This window comes from Topomyia yanbarensis, chromosome 3, assembly GCF_030247195.1.
Source record: "Topomyia yanbarensis strain Yona2022 chromosome 3, ASM3024719v1, whole genome shotgun sequence".
In the NCBI taxonomy this organism is placed as follows: Eukaryota; Metazoa; Arthropoda; class Insecta; order Diptera; family Culicidae; genus Topomyia; species Topomyia yanbarensis.
In genome coordinates, this window is record NC_080672.1 from 203,878,289 (window position 1) to 203,894,903 (window position 16,615).

Sequence of the window (16,615 nt, forward strand, 5' to 3'; positions counted from 1 at the left end):
ATATGTCTAATCTCTGTTTGTTTTGATTCTGGTTTAGAGTTTTTTTCCAACGTATGTAGCAGCCCGGCATACACTGCATGCAAGTTGTCCGTGTCTGTACGTTTGCTCACCGTGTTGTGTGTGTTGTTAATGTGACAACTTTCCAGTATAGGCAGGCTGGTTGACTTGTATGTTCTGTCGATGATTCTAGCTGTGTCCAGTTGGAAATTGTGATCCATAGCTGCGGCATGATCAACGAGTGCTGTCTTCTCCCGAATGCTAATGACGGCTGCATCAGCATTTGTGTATCCAGCTTCTTTGAGTGTGTGTAGTTTTTTGAGATTTGATCTGTGTCCCGAAATTCGTGTTTTTAGTTTTGTTTTGGTCATTTCTATATAGCATGCTTCGCATCCTTCACAGTCAATCCTATAAACAACGTTGCTTTGCTCACCGGGTGCTGTTTTCTCCTTTACCGGTGGCAATATAGAACCGATTGTTTTTTGGTGTTTGAAAGCTTTGTATGCTAGGATTTTCTTTGCGCAGTATGTTGGCTAGCTGTTGTGTTAGGCCGTTTATGCTTGTGAGTGAGTGGAATGTTTTACTGTTGTCTTCTGCATCACTCACCTCCATAGCTGTATTCTGTTGTGTTTTCTCACCAACCCGGTTTATTATTCGGCTCACCAATGTTTTAGGATAGTCATTCATGAGCAGATGTTTTCTGATGATGCTGTTGGATTCTTCGGGGGTACCGGTAGACGAAAATAGTGTTACCCTTTTGGCGAAGATCAGCAGCAACATTAATTTTGTTATGCATCGGGTGAAACGAATGGAAGTTGAGTAATCGGCCAGAAGCAAGCAAGAATTTCGTTTTTATGGTTTGGTCTGCCTGCCGTATCAGAGTCATATCAAGAAAAGGTAAGCAGTTATTCTGCTCGATTTCTGATGTGAACTGGATATTACTGTGTTGGTCATTAATGATTTGTTTGATGTTTTCGACCTGGTCCTTCGGCAAAGACAACATACTTTCGGAGGTATGGAATTGGTATGTTTATTGAACGTATGGCTTGGTCCAACAGATCTTCAAGCACAATATCTGCAATGATTGGCGATAGAGGATTTCCCATTGCTGTGCCAAATTTTTGTTTGTAGTGGCATCCATCGAAGTAGGAATAGCTGCAGTCAATACAAAACTCGCAGGTTTCAACAAACAGGTCTAAGCATATTTTGGTGTGCTTTTGTATATCATCCCAGTGTTTAATTATGCTTTTTCTTACAAGTTCTTTGGGCACGGAAGTAAATAGAGCGACAACATCAAATGATACCATTGTGTGGCTCTCCGGTAGAGTGATGCTGTTGACGTACTTGCAGAAATGGAATGAGTCCTGTATGTTATACTTGCTGAAGAATGATTTCTGAATGATCGCGGCGATGTACTTAGAAAGTTCGTACGATGGTGACATCATACAGGGGACCACTGGCCTAAGAGGCAGGTCCGGTTTGTGAGCTTTCGGCTGCCCGTAAATTTTTGGGCATACAGCTTTGTAGGTGCGTAGTTTAAGTGCAGTTCTATAGTCGATCAACCCCAGAGTTTGCAGACGGCGAACAATTTCATTATTTTTCGTCTGAAAACTGTTTGTTGGGTCTTTCTGCACTTTTTCATATGTATTGGCATCTTCTAACAGTAGTTTCATTTTAGCAGTGTAGTCGTCTTTGGTCATTACCACCATGCGGTTGCCCTTGTCCGCTTTCAGGACTAAGAGCTCGGGATGCTGCTTGAAAAACAGTTTGGTTTTGAGTTCAGCTTCGTTGTACAATTGCAATCCAGATTCTTTTCCATTACTGTGCTGTTTATGGTTGATGAAATTTTGAATTTTATTCGCCACTGCGCATCGTGTACGTTCTTGTACGTCTATGTTGCTGTTTGTTTTTACAACTGATTCCACGTCGGCCAACAGATGGAAAACAGGGGATTCCGAAATGTTTGTGTAGGGGAGAGCGAACTTGTGGCCTAGGCTGAGTAGCAGTTCGACTTCTGTAGGTAGTACAACATTAGACGCGTTGAGTAGCGCCTTTGAGTTAAGCGATGGTAGTCTTTCAGAACATCTATCAACCGTTTTTTGCCATAACCGTTGGTATTTTCCATCCGTTCTTCGTTGTCCGTTATTGGTGTTTTTATTGTAGAAATTACTTTGTGATGCGATGAAAGAGCTCGAAACATCCTCAGGGAGAGTTTCTTGTATGACAATTGCGAGGGCTTGTTGTTGGGAGCGAAGTAGTTTTAGTTTATGGAAAGTTTGTTTGATTTCAAGGTTTAGAATTGTTTTCTTGGAAGAATAGACACAATTCTCTAGTTTGTGTAGGTATGGACTACGGTCTTCCAGTATGTCAAACAAACATTTGAACGTGTTTTGAATATGTGCTGGGAATACTCCGTTTCGACGACAGCGGATTATAAAATCTTTTCTCACAACCATATTACTGAGTTTTCGATTGTGGTCCGCGTATTCCTTGCATTGTGCTTTGATCGTTGTCGTATTCCATAAATTTATTCGGTAATTTAATTTAATTTAATCGTTTTTTTCTTGGGCAGACCGTTCGCCTCAAACTTATTTCACAGAATGAATCATTTCCCGCTCTCTCGCTAGCGTGGATTTTTTTTGTTCAGTTTCCGGTTCGTTCCTCAAACGCTCGGTTTGCGTTTATCTCTGAGTGTCGATAAAGAGTAGACTATCATCTAACATCTCTTTTTTTTCGAAAAATGTATTGCGAGACGATTCAAAACAAATATTATTTTTTTTCTCATTCTCAAAGATTCACTATATTACCTAAAACAAGTTCTTCTTTTTTTTCAAGCGTTTCTTCTTAACGTAACAAAGTTGCTTCAGCTTTATTGAAGAAGCTATCAATACGTGATAATAGAAGACTTTGTCAATCAAAAATTATTTCGAATTTTATGAATTATTATTGGTAGTTGACCTTAGTCAAGAAATAGAATAATTTATTTTACATTTTTTTTATTTATTTTATTTTTATTAATCTACCCTAATTACTACATCTTTTCCCTTCTCCACTCTTTGTTTTACGATTTTTACATTCTAGGCCAAAGAATAACAGAAAAAAACGTTATTTTTTATGAGAAACTTGCCATATGCAGCATTTAACACTGTTAGGAATGGGCGATGTCGATGCAATTTTTTTTCAAAATCGATCTTTAAATGTTTAAAAAATTAAACGTTATGTCTATTGATGTTACACATAGATTTTTTACAATTAGCGGAGGCAGATAGACACTATTTGCTGGCAAATAAACCTAATGTGTGTATTTACAAGACTTAGTAACCTTACATTCCCATTTCATAAATATAAGGCACATAAAACCCGATTTTATAACAATACGCATTTATAACTTATGTGTGCGCATACATAGTTTATACAGTTGACACACAAAAGGTATGTGTGTGCGGAATAACATTAGCATTTCTCCTTCATATGGATTTTAAGTGGTTTGAAGCAAATAGAATTAACATTTGGAAAAAAAATTTCAGTGTGTATCCAATATTTCGGCCTCATTGTTGATGGCATCAATTTTGTTGACCTGAAAAAATCGATCTGGTGTAATCGATTTTTCTTTCTAAATTCCCATTCAAAAATGTATGATTTTTTTTTACAATCTATCTTTTATTTCGAAATATCAGTTTTTTTATCCGATCTTTCCCGGTTCGATGTTTGACAGCATTAACTTATATTATTTAAAAAAAATCGATGTACCAAAATCGATTTTATTTTTCAAAATGCCCATCATTAAACGCTTTTCGTGATTATTCCATGCTATCTTGCTCCTTAAACTCCTTTTCATATAAATAGACAAATGACTACACGTTTATATTACCACTATTTATGCACCATGAAATTACAGTGCACATAAAATTCCTACCCCTCGCGGTTTTCGTATTATATGTTTAGCATTTGGTTCAGTGCATTGTTTTTTTTCAGTTGGTATCTCAATGTCATTTCTGCACCTTGTCCATAACACAGTGTTGAGTATAAGAAAGGAAACACGATAACAATATCAGGAGAAATGACAGTCCGTGAGGACAATTATCTACTGGTATACCGAAAAGGCTGGTAAAGGAACGAAAAACATAGCGTGCAGCAAGTGTCATATCTATGTTACTATTTCGTATCTGTCAGACTACGGTTCAGAAAGAAACGTGTATTTTGTCCCATATATTTCTATAAGGTGTTCTTTTTTGTGTTCTTTTAACATAGGTATAAAACGAAACCTTATAACCGAAGTAGGCTAAATTTTCTTTGAGTTTTATTTTGCAAGTCGTCTGTACATAGTAAAGTTATTGGAATACCTGGTAGATAAAATTATCGTCAAATCTTTGTGGACGATTTATAACGTTCTTGTGTCGAAGTGCTCGTTTTTCATACGTCTGTGGAGCTGAAATTGGTGCTCCAGCCATCGAAGCTTCGGCAGCATCTTCCAGCTCCAACCCATTACCATTCCGTTGATTAGGATACTGCTCGACAAGGGTAGATGTTACATCAAAACCTGGAGCTTTCTTTAAATCCTGAATGTTTCTTGTATATTGCACACCTGTTTGACTTATGACTACCACTTTCGCTCCTTCTTTAGTTATTACCCTGAATCGCTCCGATGAGAAGACTGGATCTATTTTAGATTTCTTCTGTTGTGCAAGAAGAACTACGTCACCAATTTCGATGTCTGAGTGCTTGGCGTACCGCACCCGGTCAGCATACCGTTTGCTTGAAAGCTTTGATTCTGCATCATGTTTGGTTTGGTGGTATACTTTCGGCCCAAAAATAAACCGTTAAACAGCATAACTGTTGCACGGGAGCTGACAAAACGTTACTCGGCCGTAACCGAGATCAAAAAGGTTTTGTCAGATAAACTGCGCGTAGTCGTTGGTGACTTGAAACAGGTCAATGGTATCGTTAGCAATAGCCTCTTTACGCTGGAGTATCGCGTCTACATTCCTTCTCGTGATGTGGAGATCGACGGTGTGGTAATTGATGCGGGTCCAACTGTCGATGATCTGATGAATGATGGGGTTGGCCGCTTTAAGGACTCTAACCTTCAATCAGTTAAGATTTTGGAGTGCAAGCAATTGCACTCAAAGTCCATCGAAGATGGGAATTACTATACATCAGACTCATTTCGCGTAACCTTCGCCGGATCTGCACTTTCGAGCTACGTTGAAGTGGGCGGAGCTCGTCTACCTGTGCGTCTGTTTGCACCGCGGGTCATGAATTGTTCCAATTGCAAGCAGCTAGGTCACACGGCCACCTACTGTAGCAATAAGCAACGGTGCGGTAAATGTGGGGAACGCCATGCGGATGATACTTGCAGTAGGCCCGCTGAGAAGTGTGTTTACTTTGGTGAGAATCCGCATGAACTTTTGACATGCCCAACGTACAAACTTCGCGCGGATAAACTGAAGCGATCCGCCAAGGATCGCTCCAGACGCTCTTACGCAGAAATGCTTAAAAGAGCTGTTCCACTTATCTCCGAAAACCCATTCGTTCTCTTGCCAACTGACGATAACGCCTCTAACGACCCTTGCGAGGGGCATTTTTTGGCTCTGCTTGGAAACTCTAGGAAAAGACCTAATCAAAACTCACCTGAATTTCCTCGTAAGGGTCCAAGGTTGTCCCAAACAAGGGCACAAAATAAAAATAATTCATCAACTGGAAGAGCTGCCACAAATCCGAAGATAATACTTCCTGGTTTTGGGAAATTGAGATACAACCAGGAGTTCCCAGCACTCCCCGGGGCACCACAAATCCCAAGTGTTCCCATTTTACAGTCAGAAAATCAACCTAAAACCAATGTTGCAAATATTCTTCATCGAACTAGTTCATTCGTTCATCATCGATGCGATATTCGTCGTGTCATTCATCCATGCCTCGAATAACGCTGCGCCGTTCGTCACACGAAAGCACATAATCAGCGAAAATGAATAATACAAACAAACAAAAAATCCGAATCTGATGACTGCTGTTCGCTGCTTGTTCGCATCGTTGTTTGTTGAATTTAGCCATTCATGCAATGTTCATCTTCACGCATCGTTCGGATCGGCACACGAATGGCTTAGGTGATAATCACCACTAGCCATTCTTCGCTAAGGATTCTTCGTTCTTCATTCCTTCTGCATTGCGACCAAGAAAAACAAATCTCTTGTTCATTGATGGAAGCTTCATGACTGAAGTGGTGCAGAAATACTTGCTATGTTCGGAATAGGATGACTTTTGCTATAAACAATTAGTAGTACATAATGATTATTTGCTGATGTTTTTTATCAGATTTGAAACGGAAAGCTGCGTAAGCAAAGCTAAACAAATCAATTACATTTGTAAATCTGCGGATGTCTCGCGGGCGAAAACCGAATCAACACAATTATGAATCTACATACTAGACTATTGGTACTTCAAATAACTTTTTTTCTAATGATGAATTAACACTGGGTGATAGTTTCCTTGAATCTACGTTTAATGACAACAAATAGCAACCTTAAGACGATATACTCTTATATAATATAATTTCTATATCTATAGAAGTATAATCAAGCCACAAGTTTTTGAAAAATCGATGCATTCCGATTTCAACCAAACTTAGCAAACATTAAACTTTTGCCAAAACTGAACCGGTTAGTCTTATACCCTAGTATCAATTGAGGTTTTATCGTACTTTTATAGCCACTCATAACATTTAAATTGCACTTGTAGCGTGCTATAAAACTTCAATTGTTGCTTGTAAGCATAAGTTTTTGTACCATGAAAGACTATTCTTTAGCTTAAATAGCAGCTAATATGGTTTTAATTTCAGCAAAATCTAGCATGTTTTCAATAAAGTTGTACAACAAGCAAAGTGCTGAATATGTATATCTCACTTGACATGACATCAAGTTTATGATTTAGAGATCGGCGTTTCAGTCAATAAAAATCAAGAACACTCGTTGTTCTCTTTCTCCAACGTTTCGGTCCTTATTGGACCCTTTTCAAGGAATCTGTAATGTTTTATTATGTCATTTTTTTCCAATTTTAAAAATTTTAAAACAATTCTAAACTTTACCGAGAATTTTTGTGTGATCTGTTGTCGTTTTGTTCATGCTAAACAATATAGCTGTCATACTATCCTGAATTTAGAGTGAATCGGAACATTAGATAAAATGGCAATTATATTCGTGCTAATTTTATCGTGCACTTACATTTATCCGTATGGCTGTTAAACCCACTCGTCGCAATAAACGTTTAAATCAGATACTTTGAATTAGGCCACGATTGGCGTCACTGCACTATTTTATCAAGATGTCCGTTCACTCTCATTCTGTGTCTGTGCCTGTCGTGTTGCTATTTGGTGTAGTTAGTGTGTGTGATCTCGCTAATATGTCTAATCTCTGTTTGTTTTGATTCTGGTTTAGAGTTTTTTTCCAACGTATGTAGCAGCCCGGCATACACTGCATGCAAGTTGTCCGTGTCTGTACGTTTGCTCACCGTGTTGTGTGTGTTGTTAATGTGACAACTTTCCAGTATAGGCAGGCTGGTTGACTTGTATGTTCTGTCGATGATTCTGTGTCCGGTTGGAAATTGTGATCCATAGCTGCGGCATGATCAACGAGTGCTGTCTTCTCCCGAATGCTAATGACGGCTGCATCAGCATTTGTGTATCCAGCTTCTTTGAGTGTGTGTAGTTTTTTGAGATTTGATCTGTGTCCCGAAATTCGTGTTTTTAGTTTTGTTTTGGTCATTCCTATATAGCATGCTTCGCATCCTTCACAGTCAATCCTATAAACAACGTTGCTTTGCTCACCGGGTGCTGTTTTCTCCTTTACTGGTGGCAATATAGAACCGATTGTTTTTTGGTGTTTGAAAGCTATGTGTATGCTAGGATTTTCTTTGTGCAGTATGTTGGCTAGCTGTTGTGTTAGGCCGTTTAAGTTTGTGAGTGAGTGGAATGTTTTACTGTTGTCTTCTGCATCACTCACCTCCATAGCGGTATTCTGTTGTGTTTTCTCACCAACCCGGTTTATTATTCGGCTCACCAATGTTTTAGGATAGTCATTCATGAGCAGATGTTTTCTGATGATGCTGTTGGATTCTTCGGGGGTACCGGTAGACGAAAATAGTGTTACCCTTTTGGCGAAGTTCAGCGCAACATTAATTTTGTTATGAATCTGGTGAAACGAATGGAAGTTGAGTAATCGGCCAGAAGCAAGCAAGAATTTCGTTTTTATGGTTTGGTCTGCCTGCCGTATCAGAGTCATATCAAGAAAAGGTAAGCAGTTATTCTGCTCGATTTCTGATGTGAACTGGATATTACTGTGTTGGTCATTAAAGATTTGTTTGATGTTTTCGACCTGGTCCTTCGGCAAAGACAAGAAGAGATCATCATCATACTTTCTGAGGTATGGAATTGGTATGTTTATTGAACGTATGGCTTGGTCCAACAGATCTTCAAGCACAATATCTGCAATGATTGGCGAAAGAGGATTTCCCATTGCTGTGCCAAATTTTTGTTTGTAGTGGCATCCATCGAAGTAGGAATAGCTGCTGTCAATACAAAACTCGCAGGTTTCAACAAACAGGTCTAAGCATATTTTGGTGTGCTTTTGTATATCATCCCAGTGTTTAATTATGCTTTTTCTTACAAGTTCTTTGGGCACGGAAGTAAATAGAGCGACAACATCAAATGATACCATTATGTGGCTATCCGGTAGAGTGATGCTGTTGACGTACTTGCAGAAATGGAATGAGTCCTGTATGTTATACTTGCTGGAGAATGATTTCTGAATGATCGCGGCGATGTACTTAGAAAGTTCGTACGATGGTGATATCATACAGGGGACCACTGGCCTAAGAGGCAGGTCCGGTTTGTGAGCTTTCGGCTGCCCGTAAATTTTTGGGCATACAGCTTTGTAGGTGCGTAGTTTAAGTGCAGTTCTATAGTCGATCAAACCCAGAGTTTGCAGTCGGCGAGCAATTTCATTATTTTTCGTCTGAAAACTGTTTGTTGGGTCTTTCTGCACTTTTTCATATGTATTGGCATCTTCTAACAGTAGTTTCATTTTAGCAGTGTACCACCGTGCGGTTGCCCTTGTCCGCTTTCAGGACTAAGAGTTCGGGATGCTGCTTTAAAAACAGTTTGGTTTTGAGTTCAGCTTCGTTGTACAATTGCAATCCAGATTCTTTTCCATTACTGTGCTGTTTGTGGTTGATGAAATTTTGAATTTTATTCGCCACTGCGCATCGTGTACGTTCTTGTACGTCTATGTTGCTGTTTGTTTTTACAACTGATTCCACGTCGGCCAACAGATGGAAAACAGGGGATTCCGAAATGTTTGTGTAGGGGAGAGCGAACTTGTGGCCTAGGCTGAGTAGCAGTTCGACTTCTGTAGGTAGTACAACATTAGACGCGTTGAGTAGCGCCTTTGAGTTAAGCGATGGTAGTCTTTCAGAACATCTATCAACCGTTTTTTGCCATAACCGTTGGTATTTTCCATCCGTTCTTCGTTGTCCGTTATTGGTGTTTTTATTGTAGAAATTACTTTGTGATGCGATGAAAGAGCTCGAAACATCCTCAGGGAGAGTTTCTTGTATGACAATTGCGAGGGCTTGTTGTTGGGAGCGAAGTAGTTTTAGTTTATGGAAAGTTTGTTTGATTTCAAGGTTTAGAATTGTTTTCTTGACAGAATAGACACAATTCTCTAGTTTGTGTAGGTATGGACTACGGTCTTCCAGTATGTCAAACAAACATTTGAACGTGTTTTGAATATGTGCTGGGAATACTCCGTTTCGACGACAGCGGATTAGAAAATCTTTTCTCACAACCATATTACTGAGTTTTCGATTGTGGTCCGCGTATTCCTTGCATTGTGCTTTGATCGTTGTCGTATTCCATAAATTTATTCGGTAATTTAATTTAATTTAATCGTTTTTTTCTTGGGCAGACCGTTCGCCTCAAACTTATTTCACAGAATGAATCATTTCCCGCTCTCTCGCTAGCGTGGATTTTTTTTGTTCAGTTTCCGGTTCGTTCCTCAAACGCTCGGTTTGCGTTTATCTCTGAGTGTCGATAAAGAGTAGACTATCATCTAACATCTCTTTTTTTTTTCGAAAAATGTATTGCGAGACGATTCAAAACAAATATTATTTTTTTTCTCATTCTCAAAGATTCACTATATTACCTAAAACAAGTTCTTCTTTTTTTTTAAGCGTTTCTTCTTAACGTAACAAAGTTGCTTCAGCTTTATTGAAGAAGCTATCAATACGTGATAATAGAAGACTTTGTCAATCAAAAATTATTTCGAATTTTATGAATCATTATTGGTAGTTGACCTTAGTCAAGAAGTAGAATAATTTATTTTACATTTTTTTATTTATTTTATTTTTATTAATCTACCCTAATTACTACATCTTTTCCCTTCTCCACTCTTTGTTTTACGATTTTTACATTCTAGGCCAAAGAATAACAGAAAAAAACGTTATTTTTTATGAGAAACTTGCCATATGCAGCATTTAACACTGTTAGGAATGGGCGATGTCGATGCAATTTTTTTTCAAAATCGATCTTTAAATGTTTAAAAAATTAAACGTTATGTCTATTGATGTTACACATAGATTTTTTACAATTAGCGGAGGCAGATAGACACTATTTGCTGGCAAATAAACCTAATGTGTGTATTTACAAGACTTAGTAACCTTACATTCCCATTTCATAAATATAAGGCACATAAAACCCGATTTTATAACAATACGCATTTATAACTTATGTGTGCGCATACATAGTTTATACAGTTGACACACAAAAGGTATGTGTGTGCGGAATAACATTAGCATTTCTCCTTCATATGGATTTTAAGTGGTTTGAAGCAAATAGAATTAATTTTTGGAAAAAAAATTTCAGTGTGTATCCAATATTTCGGCCTCATTGTTGATGGCATCAATTTTGTTGACCTGAAAAAATCGATCTGGTGTAATCGATTTTTCTTTCTAAATTCCCATTCAAAAATGTATGATTTTTTTTTACAATCTATCTTTTATTTCGAAATATCAGTTTTTTTATCCGATCTTTCCCGGTTCGATGTTTGACAGCATTAACTTATATTATTTAAAAAAAATCGATGTACCAAAATCGATTTTATTTTTCAAAATTCCCATCATTAAACGCTTTTCGTGATTATTCCATGCTATCTTGCTCCTTAAACTCCTTTTCATATAAATAGACAAATGACTACACGTTTATATTACCACTATTTATGCACCATGAAAATACAGTGCACATAAAATTCCTACCCCTCGCGGTTTTCGTATTATATGTTTAGCATTTGGTTCAGTGCATTGTTTTTTTCAGTTGGTATCTCAATGTCATTTCTGCACCTTGTCCATAACACAGTGTTGAGTATAAGAAAGGAAACACGATAACAATATCAGGAGAAATGACAGTCCGTGAGGACAATTATCTACTGGTATACCGAAAAGGCTGGTAAAGGAACGAAAAACATAGCGTGCAGCAAGTGTCATATCTATGTTACTATTTCGTATCTGTCAGACTACGGTTCAGAAAGAAACGTGTATTTTGTCCCATATATTTCTATAAGGTGTTCCATCCTCTACTGCAACCACTACCACTACTGCTCAGCGGGCCCTCCGCCACACCCGGACCGGGTGCCGGGGAGGTTCTCCCGCGGCCCTTCTACAACCGCAATCCGTCAGACCAACTACTACCACCGCCCAGCGGGCCCTCCGCCACACCCGGACCGGGTGCTGGGGAGGTTCTCCCGCGGCCCTTCTACAATGGCAACCCGTCAGCCCAACTACTACCACCGCCCAGCGGGCCCTCCGCCACCGCCCGGACCGGGTGCTGGGGAGGTTTTCCCGCGGCTCTCCTACAACCGCAATCTGCCAGCCCAATTACTACCACCGTCCAGCGGGCCCTCCGCCACACTCGGACCGGGTGCTGGGGAGGTTCTCCCGCGGCCCTTCTACAATGGCAACCCGTCAGCCCAACTACCACCACCGCCCAGCGGGCCCTCCGCCACCGCCAGGACCGGGTGCTGGGGAGGTTCTCCCGCGGCCCTTCTACAACTGCAATCCGTCAGCACTATTACTACCACCGCCCTGCGGGCCCTCCGCCACACTTGGACCGGGTGCTGGGGAGGTTCTCTCGCGGCCCTTCTACAATGGCAACCCGTCAGCCCAACTACCACCACCGCCCAGTGGGCCCTCAGCCACCGCCCGGACAGGGTGCTGGGGAGGTTCGCCCGCGGCCCTTCTACAACCGCAATTCATCAGCCCAATTGCTATTAACGCCCAGTGGGGCCTTTCACCACACCCGGACCGGGTGCTGAGGAGGTTCTCCAGCGGCCCTTCGACAGCGACAATCTGCCAACTCATCAATCAGGAACGCTCAACGGGCCTCCCGCCACATCCAAACCGGATGCTGGGGAGGTCTCTCGTCTAACCGCAAATAAGCAAGTCACCCACCACCATCGTTCAGTGGGTCCACTGACATGCCAAAACCGGGCGCTGGGGAGGCTCTCCCTCGGCCCTGGCAAGCTGCCTTCATTCCGGAGCTCAACACCTCATCAATTCAATAGCCAATTGATCTCAAAGAAGAAAAACTAAATCAGTGATATGTATTACAACTATCTCCTTTCTGACGGCGAATGACCCTGTGTGGTTAAAGCCCAATAAATAAATAATAATAATAATTCTATAAGGTGTTCTTTTTTGTGTTCTTTTAACATAGGTATAAAACGAAACCTTATAACCGAAGTAGGCTAAATTTTCTTTGAGTTTTATTTTGCAAGTCGTCTGTACATAGTAAAGTTATTGGAATACCTGGTAGATAAAATTATCGTCAAATCTTTGTGGACGATTTATAACGTTCTTGTGTCGAAGTGCTCGTTTTTCATACGTCTGTGGAGCTGAAATTGGTGCTCCAGCCATCGAAGCTTCGGCAGCATCTTCCAGCTCCAACCCATTACCATTCCGTTGATTAGGATACTGCTCGGCAAGGGTAGATGTTACATCAAAACCTGGAGCTTTCTTTAAATCCTGAATGTTTCTTGTATATTGCACACCTGTTTGACTTATGACTACCACTTTCGCTCCTTCTTTAGTTATTACCCTGAATCGCTCCGATGAGAAGACTGGATCTATTTTAGATTTCTTCTGTTGTGCAAGAAGAACTACGTCACCAATTTCGATGTCTGAGTGCTTGGCGTACCGCACCCGGTCAGCATACCGTTTGCTTGAAAGGTTTGATTCTGCATCATGTTCACGAACATCGGTACGGTCCAGTTCTTTATTGCACAAACTACTCCAGAGGCTAGGAAATGTGCCCCGATAACGCCACCCAACCAACAATTCAAAAGGTGTTATATTCAGTCGAGAATGTGGTACAAGAATATTGTGTTTGTGGACATACTGTTGAAGGGCATATCGCCAATTTGTCCCGTCCAGCCTGGAAGCCGCCAAGGCTTTAATAATGCCCTGGTTTTGTCTCTCAACGGCCCCGTTGGATTGCGGAGAAAGTGGTATCGACTTGCGAACGTTAATACCTTTATCCTGCCAAAACTTAACAAATGATGTACTTTGAAAAGGCGGCCCATTATCGCTCTGTATGATTAATGGGAGGCCCCATGTTTGAAAAACCTCACACAGAGCAAAGTTGGTGCTTTCAGCATCCTTGAATTTCATCTCGACGACTGATAAATATCGCGAATAGGTGTCGATCACGATCAAGAACTCGCCAGTTCCAAAGCTGGGCATAGACAAAAAATCAATTTGTAGGACTTCCCACGGTCCTTCGGGAAGATCTCTTGATGCTAGCGGTACTGGAGCATTGCGCCTGGACAAAAGTATACATGCTTCACAGTTTTTGATGTACTTAACGATATCATTTGACATTTTTGGCCACCAAAAAAATTGTCGCATAATGCGTTTCATGGCCATCTCACCCACGTGACCTCCATGAGCCGAGTTGAGTGCTTTTCCGCGAAGAATTTGAGGTAGTATCACACGCTCATCTTTGAAAACCAATGATCCGAGGTGGCTTAGGTTTTTCCGCTGGGCCTCATATGCTCGCAATTCATTTGACCATTTTTTGCTGTCCAGAGCTTCACACACCGCAAGCAACTCATCATCACTTTCTGAAGCAGTTTCTATTTCACTCCATGTTAGTTCCATATAACTGGTATCCAGTGCGTAGAGGAAATGTTTTTCTACATGTTCTTCAAAAGGTTCGATTTTCTGTGACTCAGGTATTAATCGCGAAAGTACATCAGCCACATTTTCACTGCCAGGGACACGTTGAATGGAAAAATCATACGGCTGTAACCTTAAAGCCCAGCCTTCTGCTCGAGTGACTGCTCTCTTTCCCAACCTATGGTTACTACTGAAAATATACTGATTGGCATCTGCATCGGTTCGTACAACAAATGTTCTGGCTAGCAAATAGTAACTGAACCGTTCAACTCCCCAAACCACAGCAAGTGCCTCTTTCTGGGTTTGCGGATAACGTTGTTCCGATAAAGATAGTACCTTCGAGGCGCAAGCAATGATCCTGGGACGACCATCACTATTGTATTGCGTTAATACAGCACCAAGCCCCAAAGGAGATGCATCAACGAACAATTCAGTTGCATCTAACGGGTTGTAATAACCCAAGCGTCTTATGGTGTTAAGGGCTTCGTCCTTTAGATATCTAAACTCGTTTTCTTCATTCTCAGTCCAATAGAATTTCTCCGATGTTGCTAGCATTCTTAAATACTGCGTCTTAGAAGCTCGATTCATAATAAATTTATCCACAAACGTAATCAGTCCAAGGAAACTTTTTACCTCTGAACAACAGTTAGGTGTTCTGAATTGCTTTATTGCGGAGATTTTTTCCTCTTCTATCATCCAACCCTCGGGGGTTAAACCGAAGCCCAGAAATTTAACGGTTTGGCTGCCAAAAACACACTTGCTTAAATTTAGTTTGACGTTATGGTTAGCTAGGCAATCTAGAACCGCTGCCAAATTTTCATCATGTTCAGCTTTCGTTGCTCCATAAACTAAAATGTCATCAAGGTAGTTTTTGCATCCTTTACAACCTCCAAGAATCTTTCTTTGAAGCGTCTCCTGGAACAAGTCCGGTGCATTGCACAATCCGAATGGTAATCTTACACAGCGAAACATTCCAAATTCAGTACAAAAGTTCGTAAGGTGTCTCGATTCTTCGGCTAATTCGATGTGGAAGAAAGCCTGCGAAAGGTCGATTGTGGAGAACCAGGTAGCTCCATTTAATTCAGCTAAGATCTTTTCTAGCGTGGGCATGGCAAATGGTGTGCGGTGGATGTAACGATTCGGTCCTCTCAAATCGATAACCATTCTTATGTCTTCCTTGCCCTTCGGAACCACGAGCATGGAAGAGCAGAATGACATATCCATTCCTTCCAATACGGGTTCTATGATATTTGCAGTAACTAACCCCTGAATTCGTTTTTCTACCAAAGGTTTTATAGATAACGGGATATTAAAAAAAATATTTCGACAGGGTGGCTTTGTCTTATCATAGTGGATTTTAACCGGGGGTATGTTGAATTTTGGAAATATTTCGTCTGTTATGATAGCTGCTATCTCGCCCGGGTATAACGACCGATCGACATCATCTTGCGGGTGTACTGGAACCTGCAGTCCCAACATTAGAACGCTGTATCTAGACGCCGTTGATCTACTCATGAGAGCTCGTAGTTCTCTAACAACGTAAAACTTTTCGAGAAGTGTCGGTCTATCATCGGTAATATACATATGCGCATGAAATGTTGCTATTACGTCAATATCTCCGGATGAAGCGTAAGCTTTCAGTGGTCTGTCTGATTGCTGCTCTATTTTGTATACGCCGTCGCTATATCTGGGATCCGAGATCAAACTACGGAATAAGGTTTCAGTGAATGTATTGACCTGTGCACCAGAGTCTATCAAAAATGGACACCGCATTCCGGCCACCTCAGCGAATATTATACCTTCATCAAAACACTCATTCACTAAATTCGGCGACTTTGGCAAACAACGGTTAAGCTGCTGATGCACAAGATATTATTATTAAAAGAGTAAAAACTAATGCACTAGTACTCACAAAAGGCTTATTTTCAGCCCCAACATCGTCATTTTCTGTAGCCATAATTTGATAGTCAGTATCTCTGGTAGAGGACGCTTCAACGGACCTTAACAAACTTGCGGGTTGGCTTGGCGAAGCAGAACTACATTTATTAGGATGCTGCGGATGTGATTTTCTATTTAGTTCCACCACCTCGTTCAAAGACGTTTCCTGTTTGATTATACGTATATACATTTTTTTTAAACTCGCGATGTTAATTTTTTTTTTATTTCAGGTTGAATTCATTATTTTTGAGTCATATAATGTTTACTTCAAATAATTTTTTTTTGTGTAAGCTTAAGTAAAAAATCAACACATCATTCATCTACTACATTGACACCTACCGGTTCTTCTGCTGATTTCTCTTCCATCTTCTCGATTGCCGCAATCTTGATTGGAGGTACTTCCGAATTCTCTTCTGTCGGACGCTTCCAAGGACCCCTTGCACGATCTGCATTTGGACACGCT

General features: G+C 40.5%; 1 protein-coding gene across 1 annotated transcript; it reads left to right on the top strand.

Moving 5' to 3' along the window:
- The first annotated feature begins 11,619 nt into the window (after positions 1–11,619).
- Positions 11,620–12,524, top strand: LOC131693820 (MAPK-interacting and spindle-stabilizing protein-like). Its single transcript, XM_058981973.1, has 2 exons — positions 11,620–11,970; positions 12,068–12,524. Exons 1-2 carry the CDS (start codon positions 11,800–11,802, stop codon positions 12,464–12,466), a joined length of 570 nt encoding a protein of 189 aa, XP_058837956.1. The 5' UTR covers positions 11,620–11,799; the 3' UTR covers positions 12,467–12,524.
- The last annotated feature ends 4,091 nt before the right edge of the window (positions 12,525–16,615 follow it).

Coding starts and splice junctions, on each gene's coding strand:
- LOC131693820 (XM_058981973.1), top strand. CDS start 11,800: ATGGCAACCCGTCAGCCCAACTACTACCACCGCCCAGCGGGCCCTCCG. Junction 11,971..12,067: donor TCGGACCGGGTGCTGGGGAG/GTTCTCCCGCGG, acceptor GGTGCTGGGGAG/GTTCTCCCGCGGCCCTTCTA.